Raw genomic sequence first — 25,145 nt, 5'->3', positions numbered from 1 at the left:
TGACAACAAGAAGCCCACAAAAGGGTGAGATGCTGCCATCTAGTGGCCGCGGCGAAGGGCTGCGCCTTAAGGCTTTTTTATTCAGGTTGCAAAATTCTCAAAATTCATCCAAATGTCATATCAGAAAAAAAAAAACGGGTTCACAGGAACTTTTATTTTGTCGTTATTTAGTGTTTTATATCAACTTCCACGTGCCGCTTCCAGGAAGCCTGTTCGGTTCATTCAGCTGCATGCTAATGCTAAATGCTAACGCAGCAGGAAATGAAGAGAGGACAGAATTCTTGCTTCTTTTTTTTTTTTTTAATGAAAAACTCAAAAATAGTTTCTAACCCGGTCGTAGGCGGCGCTAACGCTCGCTGCTCGAGGAGCTGAGCAGCTTTCGCGGGAGATTAGCAAGACTTTAGCGCCGCTTCCAGAACCGTTAGCGACGATACCGAGGTGGTCCGGGTGTTCGTCCAGGAGACGGCGCTGCGACTCCGTTTGGTTTTAGCAAGCTAGGAATTTAATATAAGATAGCAGGCTAACGCAAAAGATAGCGCCTTAGCATTTTGAGCCTGTTAAAAGTTGATTTTAGCTATTTGCTAAGTTGAATCGCTGTGATTATAAATCATCCGCTGGTCGCTGTGTGCTAGCTGGCTAGTGTAGCGGAGTGATTGCTAATGCGCTGACATGTTTAGCCTATGAAAAGCAAGAATTACACCCTTCTATTTCAAACAAACGATAAACAATTAGCATCCATTGTTCCTTAAGGCTAAAGGCCACGTGCTTTGATCGCTATGGTTACAAAAGTGCTTGTGTTGGGGCGCGGACGCCAGATAGTGGTTAGCAAAAATGTCGTGACTCTTGGGGGAACGTTTAGCGAACGGTGGCGCAACCGGGCTAGCTACCCAACCACAGCCAAAGATTGAAGTAGCTAAAAGTATAAAGTATCTAAATTAAAACTGCTATAGTAAAGTATAAGTATACACTATTTATAAGGCATAGTATACATGTGCTCATTCAGACTGCAAGCCAAACTAATTTTAAAAATCTCATTATCTGGAATGCTAGTGGTCGGACCCAATCGGGGGTTACCATAGCGACAGGAACCTTCTTACGGCCGGAGGTCCCCCGTGCGTCTACAAATACCCTTCGCCACGTAACCCGAGGTCAAAAAAACCAATCGTCTGAACGGCGAGGTCACTGCACCCCCACCAGCTCGGTGATGGGCGGAGCAAACACCATCAGCTCCTGGTACTTCCTGTAGAAGAGGCGGAGCCTGGAGAAGTACCCGTCCTCCTGGTACGGCAGCTTCTTCTCGCTCAGGTAACGGGACACCACCGGCTTCACCTGGAGGGGGGATGGAGTTACCGTCCTGCCCGCGGAGAAGCTGTCGGAGGCGCCGGCGTCTTACCTTCAGACACATGTGGTCGGACAGGAAGGGGAAGAGGTGGTGCTCCACGTGGCAGTTGATGAGCGAGTGGCCGAAGATCCAGTCCAGGATCGGGTTCCGCGGCAGGTTCAGGACGCCGTGGGTCATCTGGTAAATCCGCTTGGGACGGCTGGTCGGCGAGAACATGGGCAGGCCGATGTGCTGGGGATGGGGAGGGGGAACGGTTACAGTGGACGCCTGAAGGAACCAAACGCAAGGAGGTCCAAGACCCGCTGAGAGGCGGGGCTTGTCGGTCAAATCGCCATCGTGGACAAGTCGGCGGTTCCAGCCCGGCTACTCCAGTCTACCCGTATGTCCTCCAGCAAGGAACCTGCAGAGAACCGCGACCTGAGAACATTGAGGGCCTTCTGTTGTCATTTCAAGAGAAGAAATACAAGTCCAGTTCCCAAGACAAGAAGATTCGGACAAGAATTCACCGCGACCTGGAGGGCTGAGAACCTCCACAGACATGTCAGGAAGCAGTGCAGGACCACCAAGAGATGATGGCGTCAGTCCAGGTCAGCTTGCAGACCCCCCTTGCACTCCCCCCCGCTAGACCTCCTGACTTGGACCAGCTCCGGTCTCTAATCCGGAGCCTCTGATCAGCACAATGCACAAAGACCTGCAGGAGCCGACCTCCTCGTGGGAAAGGACCCACATCAAGAGCTGATTGTTCCTTCATCTCTAGATCTGAAGCCAGTCCACCAGAACCTTCTCGCTGACCCCCCTCTTACTCCCTCGGAATGCCTCTCAGAAGACGCCTCCTAAACCCGGTAGATCCATGTTCTCTTGGTTCTCTTGGTTTGTGTGTTGGGCCATCTGGCAAGAAGAAGCCTTCACAGGGGAGAAGGTGAGAAGATACAAGTCTGGGTTTTGGTGTCTGCAAAGCACAACCAGAACATCGCGGTATCGTCAGCGTAGAGACGGATGTCGGTACGAGCAAAGCCTCAGGAGATCCACACGGGCTCCAGGGTTGAGCCCTGTGGGACAAAGTGTGCACGTTATACATGCGTGCACGAGTGCGCACGGCAGCAGGAGCTGAACCCCCCCCCCCTAAAATGATGTATCAGATGTTGTGTAACACCGCAGAAGGTCAGCAAATATACCGCCGGACGCCTCGGAGTCCAACACCTTTACATTCCGCGACTTCACGCACCTTCACGAGAACCCCGGGGTATTTCTCACCTGGAAGATGTTGACGTGGATGTAGGGCACGGAGAACATGGCGCGGCACACCAGCATGCAGAGCAGGGCGCCGGGAGTGGACCGGAAACCCGACACGTTGACCAGCAGCCAGAAGTGCGAGTAGAACCCCAGCCAGATCATCAGCAGGGTCCGGCCGGCCTGCAGCGGGGGGTCGCCCTTCAGGTGGGCTGCGAAGAACCCGAGGAGAACCGTCACCGCCGTGAGAACAAACTGACACCCGGGTGTCGGAGGCGGAGCTGGAATCGGATCCAGAGGGCGGCGGCCCCAGACCCAAAAATTGGATTCTGGAGCTCCAAACATGCTAACGCTAACAATGCCAGACGGGTATTTTGCCATCAGATGTTTCCCTTCTGAGGAACATCTGATGGGCCCCAGATGACCAAAGTAACAATATCACAACAATAGCACTGTCAACTTGCAAAATACATATTTTATTGCCTGTCTATATATTGTATAGTTATTTTATTGCCTATCTGTATATTTTATATATACTGCTCGAAAAATAAAGGGAACACTTGAACAACACAATGTAACTCCAAGTCAATCCCACTTGTGTGAAATCATAGTGTCCACTCAGGAAGCAACACACATTCATTTGGACTTGTTTTAAGGACATTACATCAAAGTTGGATCAGCCTGGAGTTTGTTTTTACACTTTAATTTGGAGTGTGATTCCTAATCCAGACCTCCATGGGTTGATACAATTGATTTCCATTGATCATTTTGGTGTGATTTTGTTGTCAGCACATTCAACTGTGTAAAGAGCAAAGTATTTCATAAGAATATTTCATTCATTTAGATCTAAGATGTGTTTTTTAAGTGTTCCCTTTATTTTTTTGAGCAGTGTATATTGTCTATTTATACAGTTTTATATTTGTATAGTCCAGGACTACACATGGGAATTAGCTATGAGCTATAATCTGGTACAAACATCTCTGCCTCTGTGCTTCATGTATTTGTACACTGTCCTAATAAACTTCAAAAAAAAAAAAAGACTGAGGGGTTGCGACGCTTCACAAAGTTTTTGGGGTTGTTGTTGCAGAATCCTTCATTCGTGATGTGACGGTGAACACGTGAGTTAAAGAGGAAAGCAACTCCACCCTTCTCTGGGTATTCATTCATTCATTGACACAAATGCAGACATGTACCGTAATTTCCGGACTATTTAGCGCACCGGCTAGCTGATCGCTATCTCGGGCTTCCTCCTGCGCACTAAAACCATCAAAGTCGTCTTCTTCGGTGTCGGAGTTGAGCGGACTCGGAATTTCTCGGTCATTTCATCGGTCCGATGTGACGAGGATAGATGTTTTAGAGGCGTGAAGCTCGTTAGCGTCCCTCCCAAAAAAGTCAATTTATTAGCCGCAGCGTTGTTTATGTGAAAAAAGTCGCGGCTTATTGTCCGGAAATTACGGTAACCTTTCACCCACTCATGCAAAGGCCACATATGGACATTCACCCTCTCATGCATACATCATATAGAATCATATAGTATAGTATGCTACAGTATGCTACAGTATGCTAGAGTATGCTAGAGTATGCTAGAGTATACTGCAGTATGCTACAGTATGCTACAGTATGCTATAGTATGCTACGGTATGCTAGAGTATGCTGCAGTATGCTACAGTATGCTATGGTATGCTATGGTATGCTATAGTATGCTACGGTATGCTACGGTATAATGCGGAATGCTACGATATGCTACGGTATGCTACAGTATGCTATAACCAAACACCCTCTTATTCACCCTCTCATTCTCAGGTTGTACAAGGTCATGTGACCGTTCACCTTCTCATATTTGGACATTCACCCTCTCATTAAAAGGACAAATCACGCTATAAACTATTCACCCTGTCATTCACACATCATATTGGGACACACAACCATTCACCCTCTCATTCACAGTTCCGGACCCTTCCGGCGTCCAGTGAACGGACTCTGGTGGCCAGCTAGCCGGCTAGCTCGCCACCGTCACCGCCGTGAGAACAAACTGACACCCGGGTGTCGGAGGCGGAGCTGGAACCGGATCCAGAGGGCGGCGGCCACAGAATCAGGGGCCGCGAAGCTTCACAAAGCTTTTGGGGTTGTTGTTGCAGAATCCTTCACTCGTGATGTGACGGTGAACACGTGAATTAAAGAGGAAAGCAACATCATTGACACAAATGCAGACATGTACCGTAATTTCTGGACTATTTAGCGCACCTCAATATAAGCCGCACCGGCTAGCCGATCGCTATCTTTAGCTTCCTCCTGCGCGCTAAAACCGTCAAAGTCGTCTTCTTCGGTGTCGGAGTCGAACGGACTCAGAATTTCTCGGTCATTTGTTGACGTGAAACATCTTATCGTCCGGAAATTATAGTAACCTTTCACCCACTCATGCAAAGGCCACATATGGACATTCACCCTCTCAGTCATACATAATATAGAATCATATAATATAGTATGCTACAGTATGCTACAGTATGCTACAGTATGCTATACTATGCTACAGTATGCTATAGTATGCTACAGTATGCTATGGTATGCTACAGTGTGCTACGGTATGCTACGGTATGCTACAGTATGCTACAGTATGCTACAGTATGCTGTATGCTATAGTATGCTATAGTATGCTACAGTATGCTACATATGCTACAGTATGCGACAGTATGCTACAGTGTGCTACGGTATGCTAGGGTATGCTACAGTATGCTATAGTATGCTACAGTATGCTATAGTATGCTATAGTATGCTACAGTATGCTACAGTATGCTACAGTATGCTATGGTATGCTATAGTATGCTACAGTATGCTACAGTGTGCTACAGTAGATTACAGTATGCTACGGTATGCTATGGTATTCTACAGTATGCTATAGTATGCTACAGTATGCTACGGTATGCTACGGTATGCTACACTATGCTACAGTATGCTATAGTATGCTACAGTATGCTACAGTATGCTAGTATGCTACAACCAAACACCCTCTTATTCACCCTCTCATTCTCAGGTTGCACAAGGTCATGTGACCGTTCACCTTCTCATATTTGGACATTCACCCTCTCATTAAAAGGACAAATCACGCTATAAACTATTCACCCTGTCATTTACACATCACATTGGGACACACGACCATTCACCCTCTCATTCACAGTTCCGGACTCTTCCTGCGTCCCGTGAACGGACTCTGGTGGCTAGCTAGCCGCCTAGCTCGCTAGCGGCGCCTCACCTAGCGCCACCAGCGGCGTGATGATGGGGACGGCGAGCGGAGCGAGGAACAGGTAAACGGTCCTGGAGAGGAAGGGAGCCTTCCAGACGCTGGAGTCTCCAAGGCCGATGACGTTGGTGTGTGCGTGGTGGAGCTTCACGTGGCCGCGGACGCCGGCTCGCGCCGAGAAGGAGCCGCACACCTGGGGGAGGAGGCGGAGCTTCAGTGTGATTGACAGCTCGCGGCAAACATCCACGTCGCCGGGCGTAGGTCGTCCCGCTCTGCATATTATGGGATGTTCAGCTCCCGTTTGCACCTTTGACCTACTTTGTTTTGATAAGATTAGACGGACCGTCTGATAGGCCGACGGCTTCCTATCGACCTTTAACGCTGCCGTGACTCCAGGGGGCGGAGCTAAACCCGGCTGACACCAAGAGAGGGGCGGGGCTTAACGTGGACAAGAGCTGTCAGTCATCCGACCGTTCACACCCTCATTTGGACAGAACATAGAGAACCCAGGCTGGAGAACATGGAGAACCCAGGCTGGAGAACATGGAGAACCCAGGCTGGAGAACATGGAGAACCCAGGCTTGCAGCCAGGAGACCTTTGCTTAGATCACTTTGCTCAGAACCACATTAACGTTCCTCAACAGAACCGAAAAAGGGAGCAATCACCTGCAGGAACACTTAAATGTGGTGCCAGAGGTCACCACTGAAGGTTCCTGGTTCTTCAACATGTGGTCTCTCCATGTTCCACTACATTAGTCTTCCTTGTATGTCCTCTCTAGGTGCTCCTTGTATGTTCTCTCTGGGTTCTTCTTGTATGCTTGCCTCAGGTTCTCCTTGTATGCTCTCTTTGGATTCTCCTTATATGCTCTCTCTGGGTTCTCCTTGTATGCTCCCTTCAGGTTTTCCTTGTATGACCTCTCCAGGAACTCCTGCAAACTCTCAACCAGTATGAATGAGAGGGCGAACGGTTGATGATTGAGGTCCAGCTGACCTGAAGCCCATCCCATGCTCACCTCGATGAAGAAGACGGCCCAGATGTTGGCCCAGGTCTGGGACTGGCTCAGCGAGCCGTGGCTGGCCAGGTGCGTCCCCTTGATGGTGATGATCCCGTGGGCCAGACCCATCAGCAGAAGACCCCCGGTGAACGGCAGGGGGTGAGCAGATCCCAGCAGGAGGAAGGCTGCCACATAGAGCACAGGGTCAGGAACAGCGCCCCCATGTGGTGACACCAAATTTTTCCGGGGAGGAGCTGAGCTTAGCCGCATTAGCTTAGCTTCGCCCGGTGATTATAAGCAAGCGACCAGCGATGCGCTCTACCCTCGACACAACGGAACCCAGTGAGCGCCGCACCAAAACATGCTACGCCGCTCTCCTATTTCAAGCTAGCTGAGAAGCGACTACAGAGGGGCCGCGGTGATTAGCGCCAGATTAGCGCTCGCAGCTTCTCAAGTGACAGCGGAGAAACAAAAAGCCTGAATGAGCTGGACGGCCGCTGACCCAGATAGGAGGAGGAAGGAACTCCTGCCCCCCCGAGCAAAGACTCAGAAGGAGCGCCGCTAATGTTAGCATACAGGATCTGATGTGTGATCAAGAGCCTTACGGTGTAACAGACAGGAAGTCATCAGGGCAACAGCAGGAAGTCAACGGTTTAACATTAGGATGAGGCGGATCGATTGGCAGGAAGCGGTGGAATTAGCGACAGGAAGTTTGGGTTCAACAACAGGAAGTCATCAGATCAACATCGAAAAGTTGTCAGTTTAACAAACAGGGGAGTCGTCAGATTAACAACAGGAAGTCATCAATCAACGACAGGAAGTTGTGGATTGACCGGTAGGAAGTTGTAGAATTAACAGCAGGAAGTCATCGGCGCAACAACAGGAAGTGCATCAGTTTAGCGGTGGGAAGTCACACGCCAGGAAGTTGCCAATCTAACAACAAGAAGTCATTGGTAAAATCAGCTGTTTTAACTACACGAAGTTGCAAATGTAACGTGAGGAAGTTGCTGATGGACCGGCAGGAGGTGGAGGAACCTGAGGAGAACCAGGCGGAAATCCGTTTTGACCTTTGAAAGAAACCAGAAGGTGAAGGTCCGATGGTCGCGCCACCTTGGTCACTGGAGAACGTCCGATAGCGGTTTGCTAGCGGCGGGAACGGAATGAGCAAAGTGGAGGTAGAACCTCCTCAGACCAGAGGTAGAACCTCCTTCTACAGGAGGTAGAACCTCCTCGGACCAGAGGTAGAACCTCCTTCTACAGGAGGTAGAACCTCCTTAGACCAGAGGTAGAACCTCCTTCTACAGGAGGTAGAACCTCCTCGGACCAGAGGTAGAACCTCCTTCTACAGGAGGTAGAACCTCCTCGGACCAGAGGTAGAACCTCCTTCTACAGGAGGTAGAACCTCCTTAGACCAGAGGTAGAACCTCCTTCTACAGGAGGTAGAACTTCCTCAGAGCAGAGGTAGAACCTCTCCGGACCAGAGGTAGAACCTCCTCAGACTAGACCAGAGGTAGAACCTCCTTCTACAGGAGGTAGAACCTCCTCAGACCAGAGGTAGAACCTCCTCAGAGCAGGCCAGAGGTAGAACCTCCTCAGACCAGAGGTAGAACCTCCTCAGACCAGAGGTAGAACCTCCTTGGACCAGAGGTAGAACCTCCTCAGAGCAGGCCAGAGGTAGAACCTCCTCAGAGCAGAGGTAGAACCTCCTCAGAGCAGGCCAGAGGTAGAACCTCCTCAGACCAGAGGTAGAACCTCCTTGGACCAGAGGTAGAACCTCCTTCTACAGGAGGTAGAACCTCCTCAGACTAGACCAGAGGTAGAACCTCCTTCTACAGGAGATAGAACCTCCTCAGACTAGACCAGAGGTAGAACCTCCTCAGACCAGAGGTAGAACCTCCTCAGACCAGAGGTAGGACCTCCTTCTACAGGAGGTAGAACCTCCTCAGAAGAGAGGTAGAACCTCCTTCTACAGGAGGTAGAACCTCCTCAGAGCAGAGGTAGAACCTCCTCAGACTAGACCAGAGGTAGAACCTCCTTCTACAGGAGGTAGAACCTCCTCAGAGCAGAGGTAGAACCTCCTCAGAGCAGAGGTAGAACCTCCTCAGAGCAGAGGTAGAACCTCCTCCAATTCTTCTCCGGGTAGAAGACGCGTTCAAGGTCCGTCGGAATTACCAGCATCGAGCTTCAAATCATCCAAACTCAGCCAAACACCCCATAATAACCCCCCCCCGTCCCGTCCCGTTGCCATGGTAGATTCCTCCTCTCCCCCGACGTTTCGCACCCCCTTCCGCGATTCCAGAACTTTCCACGGGTGTTCAACCCGCGGTCGGTTCTCACCGGGCGGCAGGCAGAGGAAGGCTGCGGCCAGGATGGAGCCGTCGAGCCCCCGCCGCTCCCACCAGCTGCTCCCCGCCACCACCTCCTGCACCAGGCGGCTCAGCTCCATCATCAGCGTCTCCTGCTTCCCCTTCGGCGCCGCGCTTGCTTCCCCCTCCTCCTCCTCCCGCAGCGGCGGTCCTTCCCCGCGCTTCATGGCGTCCCGTGTGTCGCGTCCCGCGGGGGAAGCGGCTCCGCGCAAAGTCCGCGGGGTCACGGTTGCGCAAAGTCCGCGGCGGTTCGCATCCTCCTCCCCCTCCCGGCGGCTTCCCCCGCCGAGGCGACTTCCGGATCCTCCTCCCCCTTCCTCCTCTGCTCCCCCCGTGACGCATGCGCAGTCGGAACCCCCCCCCCCCCTTCTTCTCCCGAAAGTTCGCGGGGGGAGTTGTGGTTGTTGGCGTTGAGGAAGGAAGGTGTCAGCGGGAGGAGAACCTGGGAGGAGATCTGGTTCCACGGAGTCGTGGGAAAGAACCGTAAGGTTCTCAAGCCCGGGTTCTACCGGCGGGGACCTCCAGTGGTTGTCAGAACCACGAGGAACCGGGATCTTCTGAATGTTTCATTCCCATGCAGACCCTGCAGGGTTTGTCCAGACCTCCAGGGGTCTGCAGGGGAGAACCTGAGAACCCGAAACCCGAGGTCGTACGGACGAGCGCCCTAAAACCACCCACCGGGTCCAATGGAAGGTCTGGAGAACCTGCAGGAGAACCTTCTCCTTTCATGAGGCTTTCAGTCAACGGACACATGAACAGCTGGTTAGCACAACGCAATAAACTATTCATAGCAGAAGCTACGCAGCTGCTCAGTTAGCTTGTAGCACTCAGTTAGCTTGTTGTTAGCAACAACGACAACAACAACAATTATTATTACTATTATGAGGTGAAATAAAAACTTGCACAAACACGTCTTTCATCTTCTTTTATTTGATAAAAAGATCCTTCTCTTCACCGAGATGAAAATAAAAACCCGGCCCGGAAACCCGAACCGAAGCGCGGCGACCCGACACCCCGGCGTCGCCTTCCTCGCGGTCACATGACCTCGCCGCGTTTTCACATGTCAGTGTAATGAAAATGGTAAACAAATAAATAAGTTATAAATAAAGGGTCCTCACAGGGGTCCTGATGGTCCACCAGGGGTTGAGGAACGCAGTCTGAAGCTCACCTGGACATGGGGTCATTTGAGGACATCTCTGGAGGTTCCAACATCTTCTACTTTGACCTGTGATAAAAAAAAAAGAAGTTTCACACAAACAACAGGCGGTCCGGTGTAGTTCCCACCGGTGGCCACTAGGCGGTGCTGTTTAGCCGCCTCACAAACCCTCCGCGCTAACAGGCTCAGCTTAGATGGGCCTCCTGGGGAAAAGGGGCGGGGCTTGTACCGATGACATCATCGGATCCCGCCCGGTCGACCAATAAGCGTCGATGTAAATCTATTTGATGGGTTCCCCGGTTTCAGGAGACGCCGCTGAGCAGAGCTCCAAGCTACTGTCACGACCAACACTTAGCGGTAGCCGCTAGCACCGTTACGTCCGCAAGCTTCCTCGGTTCACGTACCGATGAGGATGTTCTAAAAGGAGCCGGATCTGACCTTCACAGCTCGGTGTCCTCCATGGTCTCCGCTTCCTCCAAGGTGACCAGGCGCCTCCTGCAGGCCTCCAGCAGCTTCTTCCTGGGGCCTAAAGGGACGTGGATGCTAGCCAGGTCCTGATCCGAGCACAGCAGCAGCGCCTCCAGGTCGATCTTCTCCTTCTTGAAGATGCTCAGGAACGCGCCGAGGCTCTGCGACGCCAGAAACGTTTCCAGGTGACTGTTCTCCGGTTCCGGGTCCTCGTCCAGACCCAGGTCCGCGTCCTCCCAAGGCAGCTCCTGCAGGTTCCGCTCCTGCAAGCTCAAGGCGCTGCCGATACTGTCTTCGTCGAAGCTGGGCGAGCGTCGCGGGAGGCGTCCTCGTAGGCGGACGTTGGGCGCTCGGCCCACGGGTTCGCTCCCGGCCACGCTGTCCTCGTCTCGCGGCCCGATGTCGAGCATACCGCTGCTCAGATAGTTCCTCCTGAACACCATGGTCCCCAGACCCGGGCGGGTGAAGAGGGAGTCGCGTCCGGAGTCGGCGCTGATCTCGGAGTAGGCGGCCTCGTGGAGCCCCGGGTCGCTCATGGCACGGGAGACGGCGTCGGCGTCGTCGTGGTCGGCGGGGAACATCTCGCGGATGTTGAGGCGCGAGCGCTCCCTGGGGTTGGCGGGAGCGCCCTGCCTGAGGAACATCACGTCGTTGCCGAGCTGCAGGCCGGAGAGCGAGCGCACGCTCTTCCTCCCGTCCTCGTAGATCTTGAAGGATCCGTCCGTCTGCTTCTTCTTCTCCAGCTTCTTCTGGATCTTGGCCTTGCCCTTGGCCGTGGAGTGCAGGGTAGCCTGAAGGAGAGGAATGATTTTACTTGGTTTGAAACATGCAAATCTCCAAACAAGAAGGTTCCTGAGGCGTTCGGACAATTTTGGGTCTTCAGCGGAACCTGCTGACTGGGCTGGAGGAGAACATTAAGAGAACCCTCCTGACCACTGGTCGCGAGCATACAACTCTGCTGAACAGCTAGCGAAAACATCGAGCGCGACGCATCCTACAAGAACCCTTCGACAACAATCCCCTCTACGATCTTCGACGGTTCCCACCTGCGAGTATGGCATGTTGGAGGTCACAGTGTTGAACTTGCGGCTAAGCGTGCTACCGCTGGTGCAGCTGGAAAAGCTAATGGCGTCCATGTTGTCCAGAGCGGTAGACTCCTTCACAAACTTCTTCTCCATGCGTTGGCGGTGCCTCTTCTGGAGCTTGGCGCAGTCCTTGATGCGGCGCTCGGCGGCCCGGACGGCCCGGTCCTTCAGCTTGGACACCAGCTTCGGGTTGAGGGTGACCTGCTTGGCGGCGATGGAGTCCAGATAGCGCACGCAGTCCATGTGGCCTTTGGTGGCGGCCATGTCCAGCGGGGTGTGGTAGTCATTGTCCAGACACCACACGTTGGCACCGAACGCCACCAGGAAGGACAGGCAGTTGTGGTGGCCGTTGGCGGCCGCCAGGTGGAGCGGCGTGTTCCCCCAGATGTCGCACTTGTCCGGGTCGCCTCTGGAACGGGAAGACACATCGGATCTCCGTGTTACTGGAGTCGCCGAGAAGGACCGAAGGAGATCGAGATCTTGACCCTGTGGCCGGAAGGCGACCCCAGAAGCAAGTGTCAAGGTAGACCCGAGTCGTTTACCCATAATCCACTCCACTTCCAGCTTCCACCAGGTCAAGCCCTGGTCAATAATTGATGCACGTTCTGCATTATGTATGTTCTCCACCCCCTCCAGCCCCAAGACCTCCTGACATGGCGTCCACGCCCTTCCCAGAAAGAGCCCTGATTTCAGCTTCTCAGAGGCGCAGGATACCTGAACTTCCTGTGGAGGCCAGGAGCAGACCAGCTTTGGTTACTGCTCAGTAGTAACGGGCGACCGTTTTAAGGTTACAGTCCTCAGGATGTTCTCGGATGTTCTCAGAAGGCGGTTCCTACAGGCTCCCCTCAGGATGTGGATCGTACGGTTCTTCCGCTGGACTTTCAAGTCCAATCATGTCGCTACTGGATACAGTCAACCAAAGAAGGTGAGTTTGAGGTGTACAGGAAATGGGAACCCACGCAGATATCGATGGAGAACAAAAACCAGGAGGAGATACGTAGCATGAGGAGGACCTGGAGGAGACCCAGAACCTGAGGAGGACCTTCAAGAGACATGACGTCTAAGGAGGACCTTCAAGAGACATGATGTCTAAGGAGGACCTTCAGGAGACATGACGTCTCAGGAGGACCTTCAGGACACATTATGTCTAAGGAGGACCTTCAAGAGACATGATGTCTAAGGAGGACCTTCAGGAGACATGATGTCTAAGGAGGACCTTCAAGAGGCATGATGTCTAAGGAGGACCTTCAGGAGACATGACGTCTAAGGAGGACCTTCAGGAGACATGATGTCTAAGGAGGACCTTCAGGAGACATGATGTCTAAGGAGGACCTACAAGAGACATGACGTCAAAGGAGGACCTTCAAGAGACATGACGTCTAAGGAGGACCTTCAGGAGACATGACATCTAAGGAGGACCTTCAAGAGACATGACGTCTAAGGAGGACCTTCAGGAGACTTGATGTCTAAGGAGGACCTTCAAGAGACATGATGTCAAAGGAGGACCTTCAGGAGACATGGTGTCTAAGGAGGACCTTCAGGAGACATGATGTCTAAGGAGGACCTTCAAGAGACATGATGTCAAAGGAGGACCTTCAGGAGACATGGTGTCTAAGGAGGACCTTCAGGAGACATGATGTCTAAGGAGGACCTTCAAGAGACATTACGTCTAAGGAGGACCTTCAAGAGACATGACGTCTAAGGAGAACCTTCAGGACACATTATGTCGAAGGAGGACCTTCAAGAGACATGATGTCTAAGGAGGACCTTCAGGAGACATGATGTCTAAGGAGGACCTACAAGAGACACGACACCCGAGGAGGACCTTCAAGAGACACAATGTCTGAGGAGGACCTGCAGAAGCCATGACGCCTGGGGATACCCCACTGTGAACCTGGAGAGATGATCCAGGTGGAACATCAAGACGGGGAGCAGTGAGGCTGAGATAAGGAAATGAAACCAGGTCATCCAGACATGAACGGAGAACTTGAGAACCCCACTTCCTCCACCAGGAGAACCAGGGGCGCTCAGAAGAACCCACGTTCTCAGGAGAACGAGTCCAAGGTTGGAGCCAGAGAAGAAAGAGGACGTTGATGTGAAGGTAGAGGAACCATCCCAGAATCCCCTGCGGTGAAGGTCTTCTGAGGTCCAGGCTGAGCAGAAGGTCCTCACGTTCTAAAGGTCAAGCATTAAATTGGGAAGCGACGGCTTTACGAGAACTTTAATTAACGGTTCCTTTACAGGACACCTCACCTCATCCATCACCATGGAAACCCTCAGGGACCAATCACAGCTGACACTGGTGAAAGGGGCGGGGCTTAACCAGCTGTCAATCATCCAACCATTCACCAGCTCCTCACGTTATGTCTGCATGTAAGTGGGTGTGTGTGTATTAATGTGTGTGTGTGTGTGGCTCTATCACTCTGTCTGCATGAATGTGTACATGTGTGTGTGTGTGTGTGTGTGTCTTTATCTCTGCATGAGAATGTATGTGTGTATCTATTTGTATGTGTGTGTGTGTGCATCTATCACTATATCTGCATGTGAATGTGTGTGGATGTGTGTCTGTATTACTCTGTGTGTGTGTGTGAGTGTCTATCACGCTATGTGTGTATGTATATTTGTGTATCCATGTGTGTGAGTGTGTCTATCATTGTATCTGCAAGTGTATGTGTATGAATGCGTCTGTATTACTCTGTGTGTGTGTGTGTGTGTGTGTGTGTGTGTGTGTGTGTGTGTGTGTGACAGCTTTATGTCAGTGACCTTCTCTCTCAGTCTTTTCTAATTCTGTGGTTTAATGACCCGTGAACGCAGTACACAGGAGTACTACTATGGGAAATACTGCAGAAACACAGTAGAATGAAGTACAACATGAGGTGAAACAGGCAGGAAATGAGATAAAACATTTTATGGAAAGTACTGTCAAAATAAGTATAAAGTAGTCATAGTACTAAAAATACAGTGAAATGTAGTGAAACTTCAAGTACTGCGCAAAAACAAATAACTACTATAGGAACACTGAGCAGGAAACAGTAAGATTGGATGATTATTGGTATAATATACATATAATACATACACATATCGGAAAAAAAATTCAAAATGGAGCAAAAATCCTGCATAATGAGGAAGAATATTTGGTAGATGAAGCAAAATATTCATTTTAAAATATGGAGTGAAAAGGGAGGAGAAATATAGAAAACAAAACAAAGTGGAGATGCCGATGAACACACACAGGTGCAGTAAATACTGTATATATTTTTTAATTAATGTATATGTTTTAAAAAGGTTCTTTAAAAAAAGAAAAAAAAAAAAAAGGAAAAAACTACCGTAATTTCCGGACTATTGAGCGCTCCTGAATACAAGCCGAGAAATATGGAAAACAAAATAAAGTGGAGATACTGATGAACACACACGCAACTCCAAAATAGAAATATCACAATAATACATGAAATACTATATACATTTTTTTGTAATTTATGTATATTTTTAAAGAGGTGCTTTAAAAAAAAGAAAAAAATACAATAAGAAAAATAATAAAAATAATAAATATAAAAAAAATAGCTCCACCGGAAGCCGCTGGGACTTCCGGTGTGGACTCACCCCCTGCCCACGATGAGCCGGAGCGCGTCCAGGTTCCCGCTGTGCGCCGCCCACAGCACGGCCGTCATCCCGTCCTCGTCCGCGGCGTTCAGCTCCTTCCGCGTCGCCTCCTTGAGCGCGGGCAGGAAGCCATCCCGCGCCGCGCGGTGGAGCCGCTCCGCCATGGCCGCCTCAAGCCGACCTCCGGTTCATGTTAGCCGGCTAGCTGCGGAGCTCGACCACCCCGAGAGGAGCCGAGGGGCGGGGCCGCGGCGTTGCTAGGAGACCAACTCTGCGCCTGCGCCCTACGGCAAAGGGGCGGGGCTCATCTCGGGCTGTAGAGGATACCGCGTGCCAACAGAATGAAATAAACAAAAAATTACATTTTAAATAATAATACGTGTTATTTAATGTGCCTTACTCGGCAGTAATAAAGGGGGTTTTGACATATACTTTATTTATATATAATATTGTTCACTCTTCTGTGTTTATTTGTGGTTGTTTTTTGCTATCTTTTAATTCTTTTTTAAAATTTATACTCATATTTTTTTGATACTGTCATTGTTGCGCTAGTCTTTCTCCCTAAGGGGATCAATAACTCTTATCTTACACATATACTCTAACTATAGATTGAAGAGAAACATAAAAACTATGAGTGACAAAGCGGTAAAATATATATATCTTGATTTCTTTTAGGTCTCCATCTAACCCTATTCTCTGTATCCTCCTCTCTAACTTCATATCCTCTCTCAACAGCCCATAAATCTTCTCTGGTTTTCCTCTGGACCTTCAATATATTCACTATCCCTCCCCAAATATTACAACACAGTATTTCTTGTCTGTGGAGGTTCTCAGTCAATCAGGTCACAGTTAAGTCTTGTCAAAATCATCTTGAAGTCCAATTGCCACCACATTATTTCTTATAAATTAATGATAATTTAAAAAATGAATGAAATAAATATCGCGGGGCTTAAATGTAACCACCACACCTTATGTTTTGGACTTTAAATAACGATTAAATGATTAGCAAAGGGTTAGCGGCTAACCCTTTGCTAACTCTTGTCAAAGGCTTTCTCAGCAAGCAAGTCGACAAGCTAACGGTTAGCTCGTCGACTTTCTTGCTGAGAAAGCCATTTACGGGGAAAGTGCAGGCGTGCAGGAGTAGACACAGGCGGAAGTGACAGTTTTTCAAAATAAAATACCTGGAAGATGATGAAAATAGAAATCAAGCTATTATTTCTTTGTAGCCCAATAGCATGTGGTCCGTTGCTCATGGTTGAAATTGAATAATTCATTCAAAAAAGAAAAAAACAATCTGCTTTTTATGTCAAAGTTAACCAAAACAGATTGATTTGGATCACGACTGTCTGTTAGCAGATCCCTGATCTTACCGAGTCGACACAGTTTCATTCACAACTGCATGCTAATTCATAGCGTAGCTTAGGGGGGGGGAACAAGATGGCGGCATGAAATAGAAAAAAGTACGACTTTCTAATAAAAGGTTAGGAATAAATAAACTGGATGAATAGTTTGGCTAAAATAAACAAACATGTTAATTAAGAGCTAAAATGATCAGTTAATAAATGACATAATGAAACATAATGAAAGTGATTAGCTTAGCATTAAATGAAAAAAAAAACAAATGGAAACCATGTTAGCTAATGGAATGGAACAATTGACCTTAAAACACAAAACAATGTATGAGAATCATCTGAAGCCATTAATTCAGAATATCAGTAAACACAAGTAAACAGGCTAAATGTAGGAGCAAAAAGCTGTTAGCGTGATGATCAACTCTCAACCCCCACTAACTGCATCAGTTAGACACTATAAAATCATGCTACCACTTGAATAAAAAGGTCTTTAAATAATAAAAACAACTGTCAGCTTATAAGGGAAAGGGTAGAATTGTTAGAATAGTGACACTGAATATAAAGTTAGCCAAACAAGGGAGGAAGAAATGGTTAACGTATCAATGGGATTTTATTTTGAAACAGCTCACGCAACGGGGTAACACTGAGCGTTTAGCTAACAGGAAGTAGGAAAACTCCATTAAAGGAAAATACATTCAAAACACAGTTAGCTTTTAGGATCAGTGGTGATATGATTAGCTAAAGAAGAAGGGGGTAGTGTAGCTAGCTACAAGGGAAATTTATGGCTCAATAGATGAGCTCCTAGCTAGCTTTGACAAGTCAGTTTTTTGATAGTTGACCAACAGTTAGCTAACAGTTAAAATGACCAAGTACTGATAAGAATTGATTTTTTTTTTCCTTAATCTAATTCAAACTCTCGCATTAACCCTTATCAGCCGTTATCACCACGGTGATGGAGTACCAGCGGGTACCGGGTGGTAAAAGTACACCATTATTCACTTCCTGCCAGCGACTGAAGGCAAACAGTGATTGAAAGAAACACACCTGCAGCAAGAAGCACTCTTAGTGAGAAATAAATAAAAGTACACGCCGTTTCTTAAAAGAAGTTACAAAACAGCGGTAAAGGAAGTAACCATACAAGTATTACGAAGTGTCAGTGTAATACAGTAGCAGATAAAATAGCAGCTAAATACTTGCAGCAGGAACCTTGTGAGCAAGTAAACATTGGTTTCAAGGTCCTCAGTGCCAAAGTCAGCATTCACACTCTTGTAATTATTTTCCAGGATTTCCAGGACATGTAGGAACCCTGATAGTGTGTTTCTGACAGGTGGGTTGTAGCAGCCACTGCTCCAGAAGCTACAACTCTGGGGTCACGGACAGGTTCATGTTGTCCTTGCTGATTCTGTCCGCCACCTTCTTCACCCTGAAAGCATCGATTGAGTCCAAATGTGGAGGTACCGTCACAACTCCTCCATGTAGCCGTGCAGCTAGCATACCACACTCGGGATGGATCCCACCGAGCTCCGGGAGGAACTCGGTCGCGATTTCTGTGGGAGGTGTCCTGAGTTACCTTCTGAGTGAAGAGGAGGCTCTGCTGTGTTAGTGGACCATGCCAGCTGTGCAGACAGATGGACTCCCAGGTACTCGAGGTTCCTCACAATCTCCACTTTTACGTCAGGTGTGCTGACTGGGAGATGCCGTTCCAAGACCTGAGACCTCCTGAGGCCGATGAGCACCTCTTTGGCTCTGTAGGTGTGAAGGACCAGGTCTTTAACCCTAAACCACTGTGTCACATGATCCACCTCCAGCCTGTAGGGATCTTCAGAGATGTGACTTCAGTCCGGAGTGAAGCGTTGGGCTCGACAAACAGTCCATGAGGGGTTTAGGATGATGGCGAAGGAGGTTTGTTTCCCAAAGCACTTCATGGAAACTGTGTTTGTGCTACAGGCCACTCTTTGGGGCCGAGGGCCGATGGTACCCGGCAAGGTGCTCCACCGGTGCCTTGCAGTGCCTGAATAAAATAAAGTGAAATAATATGAAATATAATTAGGTTGATAAAATAAATGAAAATTAAAAAGAAGGTAAAATAAATAAATACATAACAAACAAACAAATAAATAAATAAGTAAATAGATAAATGGAATTAAAAAGGTAAACCAAAACAAACTGAAATAGAATCGAAAAAAATAAAATAAGATGAAAATATAATTAGATGGATAAAATATATGAAAATGAATTGAAATAATATAAAGTAAAATATATAAAACAAAATGAAATGGAAAAAAAAGATGAAACAAAACAAACTGAAATAGTATAAAATGAAGTAGAATAAGATGAAATATAATTAGATGGATAAAATATATGAAAATAAACTGAAATAATATAAAGTTAAATAAATAAAACAAAATGAAATGAAAAAAAGATGAAACAAAACAAACTGAAATAGTATAAAATAAAGTAAAATAAGATGAAATATAATTAATGGATAAGATATATGAAAATGAATTGAAATAATATAAAGTAAAATATGTAAAACAAAATGAAATGAAAAAAAGATGAAACAAAACAAACTAAAATAGAATAAAATGAAGTATAAATAAGATGTAATAGAATTAGATCAAATCAAACTGGTTTGAATAAAAAAATGTCAATAAAATAAGTAATGTTTTCCTCTCAATTACTGATCTCATATCAAACATATAAATATATAGATAGATAAATGAATAAACAAGCAATGATGACAAGCAGGTTCAACAGGCAGAACTATGGATGAAATCATTCAAATTAAACCTTAATAATAATAATACAGGGTCGATGATTATAAGAATCACTTCTAAATAACTATTAAGTATTTATTATCATAATAAACCTTTTCGCGGATGAAAGTCGTTGAGATTTTGCGTCCGTCCAGAAAAAACCAAAGGCAAAGTGAACTTTGCCCGACGAAGGGCGGCGCCGCCACCAAACCCTGTTCACACACACACCCAAAACACACACTCTCCGGCGTGTCTCCACTCGTCTGGAGTGGAGGATTTCACCCCGGCGTGGAGGACGAGCGGGAAGAATGAGGTCCGAGCCGGACGCCGCCGAGCCGGGTGCCCCCTCGGGCGGGGGCCCGGCGCCGGATTGGGCCCCCAGCGGGCGCCGCCTGTTGTCGGGGCTGCTGGGCCTCAACCTGGTGCTGCTGGGGGCGGCGCTGGTGGCCGGGAGGGCCTTCAACCCGGGGGGGCTCCGGCACCAGGAGCCCAGGGTCTACATGCTGCTGCTCACCGGGGCCGGATCCGCCTGGATGCTCTGGTACCTGCTGGGGGCCCGGAGGCACCCCAGGAACAGCCCCCATAAGGACCACCACGCCGGGGGGGGCGCCGTCACAGGTGCGGGGGGGGGGGGGGGGTCTATATTATGGAAAATGAAATGTATAATATAAAATAATATAATATTAAATCAATAATCTGAGATGAAAGTTGAACCTCTAGGTGAGGAAATGAGGCTTCTTAGGAGAAAATGCATTCTGGTTTTTAAAGATCAAAAGTGGTGTTTAATTTCTTTCAATTTAGATTTATACATGAAATGTTTAAAGATTTTTTTTTTTGATAAAACAAAAAAAATTAAATAAATCAGTGAAATTAAAAATAAAATCAATAATTTGAGATGAAAGTTTAACCTCTAGATTAGGATATGAGGCTTCTCATGAGAAAATGCATTCTGGTTTTTAAAGATGAGAAGTTGTATTCAATTTTTTTTAATTTAGATTTATGCATGAAATGTTTTAAGAAATATTTTTTTTGGGATAAAATAAAAAATTGAATGAGAAAATGCATTGATTTTAAAATATAAAAAAATGTTCCTTTTTTATTTTAAATTCAGATTTAATCATGAAATGTTTCAAGAAAAAAAACATTTTAATTTGGATAAAATAAATTAGTGTAATTAAAAATAAAATCAATAATCTGAGATGAAAGTTGAACCTCTAGGTTAGGAAATGAGGCTTTATATGAGAAAATAGATTCTGGTTTGTAAAGATTAGAAGTTGTGTTTAATTTTTTTTTTAATTTAGATTTATACATGAAATGTTTTAAGATTTTTTTGGGGGGGATAAAACAAAAAAATTAAATAAATCAGTGAAATTAAAATAAAATCAATAATCTGAGATTAAAGTTGAACCTCTAGGTTAGGAATTTAGGCTTTTTATGAGAAAATGCATTGATTTCAAAATATAAAAAAATGTTCCTTTTTTTAAATTCAGATTTAATAATGAAATGTTTCAAGAAAAAAAACATTTTAATTTGGATAAAATCAAAGATAAAATAAATGAGTGTAACTAAAAATAAAAACAATAATCTGAGATTAAAGTTGAACCTCTAGGTTAGGAAATGAGGCTTCTTATGAGAAAATGCATTCTGGTTTTTAAAGATAAAAAATTGTATTTAATTTTTTTTTGATTTAGATTTATACATGAAATGTTTTAAGATTTTGTTTTGGGGGATAAAACAAAAAATAAAATACATTAGTGTAATTAAAAATAAAATCAATAATCTGAGATGAAAGTTGAACCTTTAGGTGAGGAAATGAGGCTTCTTAGGAGAAAATGCATTCTGGTTTTAAAAGATTAAAAGTTGTATTTCCATTTTTTAAATTTAGATATATACATGAAATGCTTTAAGAAAAACATACATTTTCATTTGATTAAAAAAAATAAAAGATAAATTAGTGTAATTAAAAATAAAATCAATAATCTGAGATGATAGTTGAACGTCTAGGTTTTTCCGTTTTTTTAATTAAGCTTTATTCATGAAATGTTTTAAGTAAAAAATAAATTTTAATTTGGATAAAATCAAAAATAAAATAAATCAGTGAAATTGATTAAAAAATAATAATCTGAGATTAAAGTTGAACCTCTAGATTAGAAAATGAGGCTTTTTATGTGAAAATACATTCTTATTTCAAAAGAGAAAAAGTTCTGTTTCATTATTTTGAATTTAGATTTACTCATGAAATGTTTAAATAAGATTTATTTTGGATGAAATAAAAAAATAAATAAATCTGGGATATTAAAAATTAATAATCTGAGATTAAAGTTGAACCTCTAGATTAAGAAATGAGGCCACAGATGAGATTGTGAGTTTAAAAGATAAAAACTTTTTCCTTTTTTTTTTAAATTTAGATTTAATCATGAAAGGGGGACTCGCATAAAAAATAATTAAAATTATAATTTAATGACTAAAATTCAATTCAATTTGGATTGAAATTACAGTATTTAAAAAAAAAAGTAAATTAAATGAGAATTAAATCTTAATATTATTAATAAACAATTTCAAGATGACAAAGCTGTTCATTGAAAATGTGATATAACAATAAATATAATAAAAAGTAGCCGACGAATCGGCGCCGTAAATCAATAAAGCGGCGATAAGAGCGCAATAAAAGTGTAACAACACGGTAAATCATTCGCAGATAATCAATGAACTCTACTTTAAAGAAGGATTAGAAGAAAAAGAAGGTGATTTCAGGGTTGAACGGCTGATATTTCCCGTCCTCAGCGGTGCTGCTGCTCTTCGCCGCCTTCAGCCTGCTGCTCTTCCTGTTCAGGACCGGTTACCTGCTGAGCGTCCGCCGCTGCCAGCCGGCCGCCAGGCTGCTGGCGCCCTTCGTGGAGGCCGCCTTCCTCTGCCTGCAGGTCACACGCCGCCGCCGCCGCCGCTAGCTTTCAATCAAATACACACACGGCTAATTATTATTGAATTTGATCTGAGTGAATGACTTCATTTTCCACTTGAAAACTTCCCTTTGTGAATATTTTTTCGCATTTTCTGTCTGTAATTTATTTTTTTGGTGTCAGATTTGACACCTCCGGTCTTCCGTACATTAAAAACTTACGACGTCAACAACAACAGAGGAGTCAGACCAGCTTCCGTAAATATTACGATCAATAATTATTACCGATTATGGGGTTTGATTAGGTTTACGACCCTTGAGGTCGAGGCCACGCCTCCTGACAGGGACAGGAAGTGAAGCGGCGTTTCAAAGTAAAACAGGAAGTGGGGGAGGAGCAGGGCAGGGGAACCTGGGTGGGAACTTCCTGTCTGCCGTGTCACTTCCTGTCCGCGGCAAGATGGAATGTCTATACCTCTTGTCATTGGTGGAGGCGGGACCTGCCGGGTTCTCCAGGTTCTCCGGGTCCAAAAACAGTCAGCGGGTCCGTTGATGGTCGTGAACAAGGGGGTTCCCGATTGGTCGGTCGATTCCCCGCCTCTCGCCCGGGAGCGGGGATTGGCTCCGCCCCCTCGGTGTTGACGAACGAACGAGATCCTCCTTCCTGTCACTTCAGACCTACTTCCTGTGGGCTCACTCCAAGGACTGCGTCCAGCGCCACAAGCTGGTCACCAGGTGAGTCCCGCCTCCGGCGTCCGGCCCGTCAGCTGACCCGATCCGACCAATCACTGACAAGCTCCGCCTCCCGCGGCAGGACGGGCCTGATGGCGGTCCTGTCGGCCGACCTGCTGCTGTGGCTCGACGCCGTCACCGAGGACACGGTGCACCAGGAGATCGAGCTGGAGCGAGAAGAAGGCCTGCCCTTCGGCCGGACCGACCCGATGGAGATGTCGGACCTGGAAGGTCAGGAACCCGAGCCGGTGTCGATCTTCTCCCGTCCTCCAGGCCGGCTTGGTGACGACCTCGGACCTTCTGTGCAGTGCTACCCAACTCCAGCTCCTGCCGCTGCAGCTCCAGCGCCTCCTGCCTGACCTTCAGGAAAGGCTTCGAGATCCTCTACCCCTTCAACATGGAGTTCTACCTGATGGCGGGCTGCATGGTCTACGTCCTGTGGAAGAACGTGGGGCGGCAGGCGGCGCCGACTCAGGTTCACGCCACCCAGAAGCTCACCTTGCGCATCATCCACCGGGGCGGGATCGTCTTCGGCCTGGCGTTCGGCGGCCTGGTACTGGTCGCCGGGGTGACGGTCTTCATCCTGTACCAGGTGTGGGTGGTCCAGCCGCAGCTCCGCCTCTCCGCCTTCCTGGTCTTCTACGGCTACCATCTGACCGTCATGCCCCTCATGTCGCTGTGCTCGCTGGCGGGGCTGCTGGTCCACAGGCTGGAGCGCCGCGCCCACGAGGGCGACCACAACCCCACCAGAAGCCTGGACGTGGTCCTGCTGGTGGCGGCGGCGCTGGGCCAGCTAGGGTTGTCCTACTTCTCGCTGGTGGCGGCGCTGGCCGGAGGTACCCGCGGGATTCTCGGGGACCTGGACTTGTCCTACTCCCTCATCAGCCTGCTGGAGCTCATCCTGCAGAACATCTTCATCATCCAGGGTCTTCACCGGCACCCCAAGCTCCTGGCCAAGAAGAAGGACAAGCGGCGCAGGACCTTGTTCAAGGTATGCCCGAAAAGGGAGATTCTCCTGAATCCACCTTCCCGGTGGTGCCAAAAGAAGGGGGCTTCTGAGTCCCGGGTCAATCGAACATCTGGACTTCTCTGCTCCACAGGTGAGAAGAGAGAACAACGGTGAGATGGAGGAGACCCAAACGGATTTTTCTCTGCTGGAGAGCGCAACGCCAGTTCCCCCTGCTGGCCAGGAGCAGGAGGGCTCAAAACCCTGGACCACTCGAGCTATACAGGAGCTCTGCGCCTTCCTCATCCTCGCTAACATCATGGTAACCTGCCACAAACGCAGCTTCTCGCATCCCAAACCTGTGGGAGATGTCTTCATGCCCCCCCTTCCTTGCAGCTCTGGGTCATCCCGGCCTTCGGCGCCCACCCCCAGTTTGAGAATGGCCTGGGGAAGCAGTTCTTCGGGTTCACCGCCTGGTTTGTCCTGGTGAACCTCGGCCAGCCGCTCAGCGTCTTCTACCGGATGCACTCAGTGGGCGCCCTGATGGAGCTTCTTATCTCAGCTTGAAGACCAGGACCGGGACCACCCCGACCTGAACTTCAGAACAGAAGGGAGACTAACGCCACTGGTCCAAAACTCTTCATCTAACCTTCTGAACATCATTTTGTACCGATGAGCATCGGCGGTCCACTATCGAATGTCCTTCAACCACCGGTCCAGGATCGACGGTTCTCGTCGGCTCGGCGCTACCGGTCTCTAGACCCGGTCTGGCATCCTGCCTCAGACGGAGCAGACACCGATCACCTGAGCCCACCGATCCAAAACCAACAGTTGGCCTTCACGCCTGCGGCACCTTTGCCGACAGGAAGCAAGAGGCTGATGGCCGGAGGTTTGTTTACACTGGAGTTTCTCCTCAAACACTAAATTCCGGTTCATTAAAGGCTTTGAATAAACTTTTCTGGATACGTGTTTGAGTCTTACCC

The 25,145-nt window shown here is 47.6% G+C and overlaps 3 protein-coding genes across 4 annotated transcripts; 1 reads left to right on the top strand and 2 right to left on the bottom strand.

The window, feature by feature from the left end:
• Nucleotides 1-138: 138 nt before the first annotated feature.
• Nucleotides 139-9,498, bottom strand: fads6 (fatty acid desaturase 6). The gene is made up of 6 exons (XM_086139709.1): nucleotides 9,143-9,498; nucleotides 6,824-6,990; nucleotides 5,823-6,003; nucleotides 2,597-2,784; nucleotides 1,394-1,573; nucleotides 139-1,329 (listed from the first exon to the last, which is right to left on the bottom strand). The coding sequence occupies exons 1-6, from the start codon at nucleotides 9,336-9,338 to the stop codon at nucleotides 1,180-1,182; spliced, it is 1,062 nt and encodes a 353-aa protein (XP_085995835.1). The 5' UTR covers nucleotides 9,339-9,498; the 3' UTR covers nucleotides 139-1,179.
• A 592-nt stretch (nucleotides 9,499-10,090) lies between these two features.
• Nucleotides 10,091-15,806, bottom strand: LOC147215488 (pre-mRNA splicing regulator USH1G-like). The gene is made up of 4 exons (XM_086139710.1): nucleotides 15,481-15,806; nucleotides 11,842-12,289; nucleotides 10,766-11,586; nucleotides 10,091-10,396 (listed from the first exon to the last, which is right to left on the bottom strand). Exons 1-3 carry the CDS (start codon nucleotides 15,642-15,644, stop codon nucleotides 10,768-10,770), a joined length of 1,431 nt encoding a protein of 476 aa, XP_085995836.1. The 5' UTR covers nucleotides 15,645-15,806; the 3' UTR covers nucleotides 10,091-10,396; nucleotides 10,766-10,767.
• Nucleotides 15,807-19,847: 4,041 nt separating this feature from the next.
• On the top strand, nucleotides 19,848-25,115 carry LOC147215487 (proton channel OTOP3-like). 2 transcript variants are annotated; one of them, XM_086139914.1, is made up of 8 exons: nucleotides 19,848-20,206; nucleotides 22,373-22,509; nucleotides 23,161-23,219; nucleotides 23,299-23,447; nucleotides 23,525-23,691; nucleotides 23,809-24,207; nucleotides 24,317-24,484; nucleotides 24,559-25,115. In XM_086139914.1, exons 1-8 carry the CDS (start codon nucleotides 19,897-19,899, stop codon nucleotides 24,727-24,729), a joined length of 1,560 nt encoding a protein of 519 aa, XP_085996040.1. In that variant the 5' UTR covers nucleotides 19,848-19,896; the 3' UTR covers nucleotides 24,730-25,115. The 2 variants fall into 2 exon arrangements, with proteins under 2 accessions (XP_085996040.1, XP_085996039.1); XM_086139913.1 differs by having other exon boundaries at nucleotides 23,525-24,207.
• Nucleotides 25,116-25,145: the final 30 nt, after the last annotated feature.

The sequence above is a fragment of the Fistularia commersonii genome, chromosome 32 (genome assembly GCF_037954325.1).
Source record: "Fistularia commersonii isolate RoL2024-O1a breed Wild chromosome 32, RoL_Fcom_v1.0, whole genome shotgun sequence".
Lineage (NCBI taxonomy): Eukaryota > Metazoa > Chordata > Actinopteri > Syngnathiformes > Fistulariidae > Fistularia > Fistularia commersonii.
This window is presented reverse-complemented; position numbering and strand designations above follow the sequence as displayed.

Coding starts and splice junctions, on each gene's coding strand:
- LOC147215488 (XM_086139710.1), bottom strand. CDS start 15,644: ATGGCGGAGCGGCTCCACCGCGCGGCGCGGGATGGCTTCCTGCCCGCG. Junction 12,290..15,480: donor CGGCTCATCGTGGGCAGGGG/GTGAGTCCACAC, acceptor TTCCCGTTCCAG/AGGCGACCCGGACAAGTGCG. Junction 11,587..11,841: donor CCAACATGCCATACTCGCAG/GTGGGAACCGTC, acceptor CCTCTCCTTCAG/GCTACCCTGCACTCCACGGC.
- LOC147215487 (XM_086139913.1), top strand. CDS start 19,897: ATGAGGTCCGAGCCGGACGCCGCCGAGCCGGGTGCCCCCTCGGGCGGG. Junction 22,510..23,160: donor CCGCCTTCCTCTGCCTGCAG/GTCACACGCCGC, acceptor CTGTCACTTCAG/ACCTACTTCCTGTGGGCTCA. Junction 23,448..23,524: donor GGAGATGTCGGACCTGGAAG/GTCAGGAACCCG, acceptor CCTTCTGTGCAG/TGCTACCCAACTCCAGCTCC.
- fads6 (XM_086139709.1), bottom strand. CDS start 9,338: ATGAAGCGCGGGGAAGGACCGCCGCTGCGGGAGGAGGAGGAGGGGGAA. Junction 2,785..5,822: donor CACGCCGCTGGTGGCGCTAG/GTGAGGCGCCGC, acceptor GGTTCTTCGCAG/CCCACCTGAAGGGCGACCCC. Junction 1,574..2,596: donor TCCACGTCAACATCTTCCAG/GTGAGAAATACC, acceptor CCCCATCCCCAG/CACATCGGCCTGCCCATGTT.